The sequence below is a fragment of the Arachis ipaensis genome, chromosome B07 (assembly GCF_000816755.2).
Source record: "Arachis ipaensis cultivar K30076 chromosome B07, Araip1.1, whole genome shotgun sequence".
In the NCBI taxonomy this organism is placed as follows: Eukaryota; Viridiplantae; Streptophyta; class Magnoliopsida; order Fabales; family Fabaceae; genus Arachis; species Arachis ipaensis.
The window spans coordinates 7,894,590-7,902,010 of NC_029791.2; the positions used below are offsets into that span (position 1 = coordinate 7,894,590).

General features: G+C 32.8%; 1 protein-coding gene across 5 annotated transcripts; it reads left to right on the forward strand.

Moving 5' to 3' along the window:
- Window positions 1,120-7,421, forward strand: LOC110264835. Of its 5 annotated transcripts, XR_002351087.1 has the most exons (12): window positions 1,139-1,247; window positions 1,388-1,420; window positions 1,507-1,557; window positions 1,674-1,709; window positions 1,829-1,919; window positions 3,204-3,441; window positions 3,522-3,612; window positions 3,694-3,741; window positions 3,854-3,999; window positions 6,549-6,743; window positions 7,005-7,061; window positions 7,175-7,421. XR_002351087.1 is itself a non-coding variant. In XM_021107223.1 (9 exons), the coding sequence occupies exons 1-6, from the start codon at window positions 1,135-1,137 to the stop codon at window positions 3,435-3,437; spliced, it is 558 nt and encodes a 185-aa protein (XP_020962882.1). In that variant the 5' UTR covers window positions 1,120-1,134; the 3' UTR covers window positions 3,438-3,441; window positions 3,522-3,612; window positions 3,694-3,741; window positions 7,175-7,421. The 5 variants fall into 5 exon arrangements, 2 of the variants coding, with proteins under 2 accessions (XP_020962882.1, XP_020962883.1); XR_002351088.1 differs by lacking the exon at window positions 7,005-7,061; XR_002351089.1 differs by lacking the exon at window positions 3,522-3,612.

Consider the following 7,421-nt stretch of genomic DNA (forward strand, 5'->3'; position numbering starts at 1 on the left):
AAGTTTAGAAAGCAGGATCAGGGAAGAGTAGAGTGATTAACCCTAGATACTTGAGGGATTAGAGTGATATGCACTACCAGTAAGGGTTCAATGCTTAATTCTATGTTTCCTGCTTTCATGAGCTATCTTCTTACAAGTTTACTTGCTTTTTATTGTATGATTTGAATTATTGAAATCTGATTTATGTTTATCTTGAAGAGCTTATTTACTTTTAACCATGTAGGTAGAAACATTCTGCATATAGTTGCATTCATATAAGATAGGTTGCATTTCGTACATTCTACCATTCCTCTTCACTCATTTATAGCTTCTCTTGAGCTTAGCATGAGGACATGCTACTGTTTAAGTGTGGGGAGGTTGATAAACCACTATTTTATGGTTTATCTTGTGCCCAATTGAGTGGATTTTATCAACTCTTACCCACTTATTCATACTATTTGCATGGTTTTACATTTGCCTTCCTAATTATGTGCTTTGATTAAAAACATGCTTCTTTGACCTTAAGTTCCCTATGTTTAATCCTCTCTTATTACCATTAGATGCCTTGATATGTGTGTTAAGTGATTTCAGAGTTTACAGGGCAGGAATGGCTCAGAGGAGGGAAAGGAAGCATGCAAAAGTGGAAGGAATAGAAGAAGTTGGAGAAATTGCTAAGCTGTCCAGCCTGACCTCTTCGCACTCAAACGGCTATAACTTTAGCTACAGAGGTCCAAACAATGCGGTTTTAGTTGCGTTGGAAAGCTAACGTCTGGGGCTTCGATTTGATATATAATATGCCATAGTTGCCCTAACGCTAGGCAACGCGAATGCGTGCTCCACGCGGACGCGTCGCAGTGACAAAAATCAGCGTGGCAGATTTCTTCTCCAGCGATTTCTGGGCTGTTTTCGATCCAGTTTGCGGCCCAAAAAATACAGATTAGAGGCTATAAAGTGGGAGAATCCATTCATTCATAATCAGACTCTCCAATTAGTTACTATTTATGATTTAGATGTAGTTTTGAGGGAGAGGTTCTCTCCTCTCTCTTTTAGGATTTAGATTTAGATGTAGTTGCTATAGTGCTTTTGTAGATTAACATCAGACTCTTAGCTTTTGTGTTTTCAGAAACCCTAGAAAAATTGGAGTTCGAAGGTGGCATGGAACCATCACCATCAATGCAATACAATCTGCGATCTCGTGGTCGTATAATCGGCAACCGCCTTTTGAGGTTACGCCAAGGAGTTCCAGTCTATAATCATCACCACTCATGGTTGTTACTTATTACAAGCTTCATGCTTTCTCTTCTAATTATTATTTCTTTACTTAATTATCATTCCTGCCAAATTAGTGATATATTGTTTTTTTTCTTTATGTTTTTCCTTTACAAATCAATCTTGCTTGCAATCAAAGTCAAAAGCCTTATAGGCCCTCCGTTAAAAAAGTGTGAGTAAACTTGAAACTCTTTTTTCTTCCAATTATGATAATATTAATACTTTTTCTTGCAAATAAATCTTGTTTATTCACCAAAGACAAAAGCCTTGTGGACCCTCAATACTTAGAGGCACTGATGAGGAACTAGGGTGAGTCAAACTTAAATTCTTTTTTTGTAATAATAATTTATATCAGTTTATATGTATTTCTCTCTCTCACAAATCCATTTATAAATTTGTCCCTGGCAAATCTATTTTGTTTGAAGAAATCAAAGGCCACATCATTGTAAGATTAGAAAAGAGTAAGTGCACTTGAACTCTCTTTTTATTTATTTTTGTTTCACAAATGATATGTTTTGCAGTATAACAATTTGTTATTTACCCCTCATTTTTTTTTCCTAAAAATTCGGAACTCCTACAGACAACGGAGACAAAGTAGATTACGTTTTATGGAGAAGTATCGGCCTTATCCATTTGTGGCAATGCAACACTACAACAGAATGCTAAAAGAGGTTAATTAACTTCTCTGTCATTGTCTGTTGGTTTTCTTTAGTTATGTTACTTTTATGTCAGAAAAAATTCGTTGCTGTTATTTGTTATTTAGGGAGAACAATACTAAGTTGGTTAATGTTACGTTTGTCCAAGGATGTTTTGGACTTCCAATAGTCCATAAAAACTTTTCAAAATGATTAAAATATCTATATATCCTTATTCAATGTGATATTAAATTTTTCAGTTGTCAACCTTTTTCATCTCTTCTTTCACGAACCCAGTTCTCCCCCATCCCTTCTGCCCTCTCCCACCGAACAATACCATCACTTACCCGAAAACCCTGCCTTACACCACTGCATGTTCACCACTTCTGATTTATCTTTTTAAGCTCTCACTATTATTTGTGTTGGATCTGTTGTCCTTTTTCCTCTGTCAACTGAAAGTGTATCTGCATGAACTTTCGTTGTTGAACCTGTATGAAAATCTGCAACGTAGTTGCTCTAGTAAGGGTTTTGTGAGTTAAATTCATGTGTGGTTTTGTGAAGAAAATTAGGGATTTGGGTAGGAGTGAGGGTTTGCCTGAAGGTGATGTTGATGGTGGTGAATTGGAATTGGAATTTGATTTTGATTGGTGTAAGAAGGTTGTTGGGGTTTTGAAAGGTGAGGTTTTGGAAAATGAGGTTAATAGTAACGGGGAGTGTGAGGTTTATGATTTTGAGGAGGTACATGAACGGGAGAGTGCTGTGGACTGTGGAGATAGAGGGAATTGTGGATCTTGAGGACAATGCTGGGAAGGTGCCTTTGAGGAAGAAGGCGGTGATTGCAGTAGAGGCAACGAAGAGTAATGAAAATGGAAAACTGAATGAACAAATAGTAATGGTGATTGAAGTTGTTATTAGGGCTAATTTAGAGAGTAGGTATATAATCGTCATTGTAATATTAATAGTTTTAAAGTGTTTCTATGGCCTTGCAAGTTTTCAACTATGGGTTTATTGCTATTGCTAAAAATTGCAGAATGCAATATGCAATATGAAGCCATCAAAATGTGCTTTATATAATCCTAGAATTTTACACTTCTTGAACCGATGGTTCGCAGAAGTAAGCAAATAATCATTATGAATGTTTGATACTGTAATTCATTCACTGATTTGGGATTGAGAGTAGGGAGAGACAGGGACGTAGGCAAATTTAAAAGAAACAAGGGATAAAATGGAGTTTTCCAATGCTGTTTATTACAAGATTTCCTTTAGTTTTGTTTGTTACTTTGATTTTTAAAAATTCTGTTGCAATTATTTGTTTTTCAGGAAGAACAGTACAAAGTTTATGATCGTGGAGATGGGATTATGTCGGCTTACAAAAAAGTTGGTGTTTTTCATCAACTGCACATTTTGGGGGTGCCAAAATCTTTTGAATACATGCAGAACTCATCGGATGATGATGTTCCTGTTAAGCACTTTTATGCCCGGATCCATCAAGCACCCAAAAGGAATACTCATGTAGATTACTGTGAGCCTTTTGAAGGAGAAGGACCTCCATGAAAAGGTATTTTTTCTGATATTTTTTACTTTACCTATAGAAATTATCAAACCCTCTGACTTTCACTTTTTGGGGGTATATTGTAGGTCTTGATATTACCCGAGTCGTTCCCTTGTGCTGTAAATTTTGTGGTCTTGCAAATGGGCGTGCTATCAAGTCAAGATCATTAGAATTGAGGTCTTATTTTATTATTATCTTTTAAATCGTGTGTGTGTGTAACATTATAATGACTGCTCTCTTTTTATTTTGACATTGAAGCGAGCAAGCTAAAGCTAATGGAGAAGATTCGGATTCAGACTACTCGGAGTGAGAATCATTTTATGGTTTCCTTTTTTTTATCATGTCTATCCCATGCATATAATATGTGGTGGATGGTGTTTGATTTACTATGTTGCTTGTCTTTGTATGTTTTGTGTAGTGGTTATTTGGACCCTGATCCCCCTAAAAAAGAAATCAGAGGAGCATTAGCAGAATCTAGGAGAAGGCGTTGAACCTACCTTAGAAGACTTTAAGGACCAACGTCCGATCTTGAAAGCACTTCAGGTTATAATGCCAAAATCTCAAGTCGGCACACTCATCTTTATCTTTACAGGCCTTAGACTTCTTGAATATTCTATTATATTTTTTCTTTTATGTAGAATTCGACTTTTTTTAGTGCGGTCTTCTTTATTTTTAGTATTGAGAATTCTCTTTTAAGACTCCATGAACAATTAATGAAAACCTTCATATTCATACCAGAACCACAATGATTCAAAAAAAAAACTTTTGATGTCCAAAAATTTTCTGCATAAGAATTACTAAATTATCACTTATTCAAGAATGAAAGAAGAAATCAAGACATTTTTTTCTTTGATAAAAAAGAGACAAATAGTGGTAATTTAGGCCGAAAGTATCAAATTTTTAATTATTTTAACTTGTGTATTTTCTAAAATAAAAATTTATTAATATTTGATTTCGATGTGAAAATATTAATTATGAATCATAATTTTAATATTTGTCGGTGTAGAAGACAATATCTGCAGAAATGCAGTGTATGCTCTTTTATTGTGCCAAGTAAGTATGCTAGGGAAGATTAGTAACATTCCGAAATTTAGTTGAGATTTAGATGGGTTAGCTAAAGTAAGGTGGTAGCAAGTGAGTATGTTAGGAAAGATTAGCATCATTTTCAAATCTAATTGAGGTTTTGGAGGTAAATAAGCGGAGATGGTAGTGGGCCTATGTCTGTTACGTTTTTCTTTTCTGATTATTAACAGGAGAAAACAATTAGGCTTAGTTATAGGGACTTTGCGTCTTTACAACAATATGGTATTGCATGAAATCTTGGTATATATGTCCCCCAAAAACCGTTTAATTTAATTAATTTACTCAATTGACCTAATTATTTTTGGTATAATGAGACGAAACAAAACAAATTTATATAATGGGAATCATATCCCACTAGAGACGGTGAGACCTTCAAGTTATATGCTTGTATTAAGAAAATGATTAAAATATATTGGAGTTATCAAAATTAAAAATACATCTAGAAAGTAATCCAAGACTAACATCCTATGTGTATGTTTGAGCGTTATTATTTTGTTAAAAAAAAATCTTTTTTCAATGAAAAAAAGATCTTTTTTTATTTTTTAACGTGTTTGGCAAATTTCTAATAGTAAAAGTAAAAGCACTAGTAAAATAAAAAAAGATCTTTTTTTGAGAAGCTGTAATTTACATCTTATTTTAAAAGATCTTTTTTCCTTAAAAAAAAGATAAAAATAAAGTTTTAATAATTGATAATAATTATTTAAAAATAAAAAAAATATTATTTACTGGATTTGAAATTTATTTTAATTTTTGAAAATACAATCTCTAATATTCACAGTAAATTGTTTATTATTTCAAAGAATATTCAATAAAAATAAAGAGGTTTGCTCTAATACAAAAATAAATATAAAGAACATAATAATCTAAATAATATTTTTTATTATCACAAAATAAGAAACTCGATTCACTTCTCACACTTGTCAGTTGTCAAGTTGCTTCACCATTTGAATTTGCATGAAATTTTTATTACCACCGAGAAAATACTAGGAATAGATGCCCTTTCATCTTTCCCACAACAAAAAATGCCCTTGATAGCTGTATTTTTAACTAACAATAATTCAAGAAAAAACTAAGAAGCTGAAACATTATTTCTTGTGTTCTATTCTTATATTTCGTATTTGCTAAAATTTTAAACAGTGATTTCCAAGCTTTAGCTATTCAAAGTATTAAATTTCTACAATTTAATAAAATTTGCTTAGCACTATGATAAAATAAAGTTGTTAAAATTCTAAGTATCACGTGTATGATTTTTTGTAATTCGAGGCAATTACTTTTTGTAATTCACATATAATAGAAATAGTTTTTATGTCATTATTATTTGCTTAGAACAATAATGATTGAAGTTAAATATTCTTGAAATTTACTAAATCCAATTCAATTCGATCTAACCATGCTTAGTTTTTAAATTTTATATATTTTACTTTTTTTATATAGAAGAGGTTGACGAAGGAGATTACTTTGCTTTCTAACATTGTCACGAAGCTCATGAAAATATCTCTAAAGTGAAAATTTTCTTTTGTTTTATTTAAGGATTGAGTTGATCTTGTGTATTTGTGAGAATTGATTTAAGAGAAAAAGATAAATAGGTCCTTGATCTTTTGTCGGACATTTTCGTCTCTAACTATTGAAAAATACTTTTAAATTTCTGACCTTTACAAAATTTGGACGAATCAGTCCCTCTATTCAAATGCCTCCGTTAAACCCAACGAAAAAAATTGACGTGCTAAAAATTGCAGAATGCAAAATGCAATATGAAATGGTCAAAATGTGCTTTATATAATCCTAGAATTTTACTCTTCTTAAACCGATGGTTCACAGAGAAGTAAGCAAATAATCATTATGGATGTTTGATACTGTAATTCATTCACTAATTTGGGATTGAGAGCAGGGAGAGACAGGACACGTAGGCAAATTTAAAAGAAACAAGGGATAAAATGGAGTTTTCCAATGCTGTGTATTACAATATTTCCTTTAGTTTTGGTTGTTACTTTGATTTTTAAAATATTCCGTTGCTATTATTTGTTTTTCAGGAAGAACACTACAAAGTTTATGATACTAGCGATGGGATTATGACGTCTTTCAAAAAAGTTGGTGATTTTCATCTACTGCACTTTTTGGGGGTGCCAAAATCTTTTGAATACATGCCCGAATCCATCAAGCACCCAAAAAGAATACTCATGTAGATTACTGTGAGCCTTTTGAAGGAGAAGGACCTCCATGGAAAGGTATCTTTTCTAATTTTTTTACTTTACCTCCAGATATTATCAAACCCTCTGACTTTCACTTTTTTGGAGTATGTTGTAGTTCTTTATATTACCCGAGTCGTTTCCTTGTGCTGTAAATTTTGTGGTCTTGCAAATGGGCGTGCTATCAAGTCAAGATCATCAGAATTGAGGTCTTATTTTATTACTATCTTTTAAATCGTGTGAATATGTGTGCGTGTGTGACATTATAATGACTGCTCTCTATTTATTTTGACATTAAAGCAAGCAAGCTAAAGCTAATGGAAAATATGAATCAGATTTGGATTCAGACTATTGGGAGTGAGAATCATTTTATGGTTTCATTCTTTTTTATCATATCTATCCTATGCATATAATATGTGGTGGATGGTGTTTGATTTACTATGTTGCTTGTCTTTGTATGTTTTATGTAGTGGTTACTCGGACCCTAATGCCCCTAAAAAAGAAATCAAAGAAGCATTAGCAGAATTTTGGAGAAGGCGTTGAACCTATCTTAGAAGACTTTAAGGACCAATGTCCGATCTTGACAGCACTTCAGGGTTACAATGCCAAAATCTCAATACGGCACACTCATTTTTATCTGGATCTCTACCGGCCTTAGACTTCTTGAATATTCTATTTTACTTTATTTTTTTTTTATGTAGCATTCGACTTTTTTTA

Bases quoted from the DNA above. Each gene is read 5' to 3' on its own strand.
- LOC110264835 (XM_021107223.1), top strand. From the start codon at position 1,135: ATGGAACCATCACCATCAATGCAATACAATCTGCGATCTCGTGGTCGT. The intron at 1,248-1,387 runs GTTGTTACTTAT...TTGCAATCAAAG, and splicing joins TATAATCATCACCACTCATG to TCAAAAGCCTTATAGGCCCT. The intron at 1,421-1,506 runs GTGAGTAAACTT...TATTCACCAAAG, and splicing joins AGGCCCTCCGTTAAAAAAGT to ACAAAAGCCTTGTGGACCCT.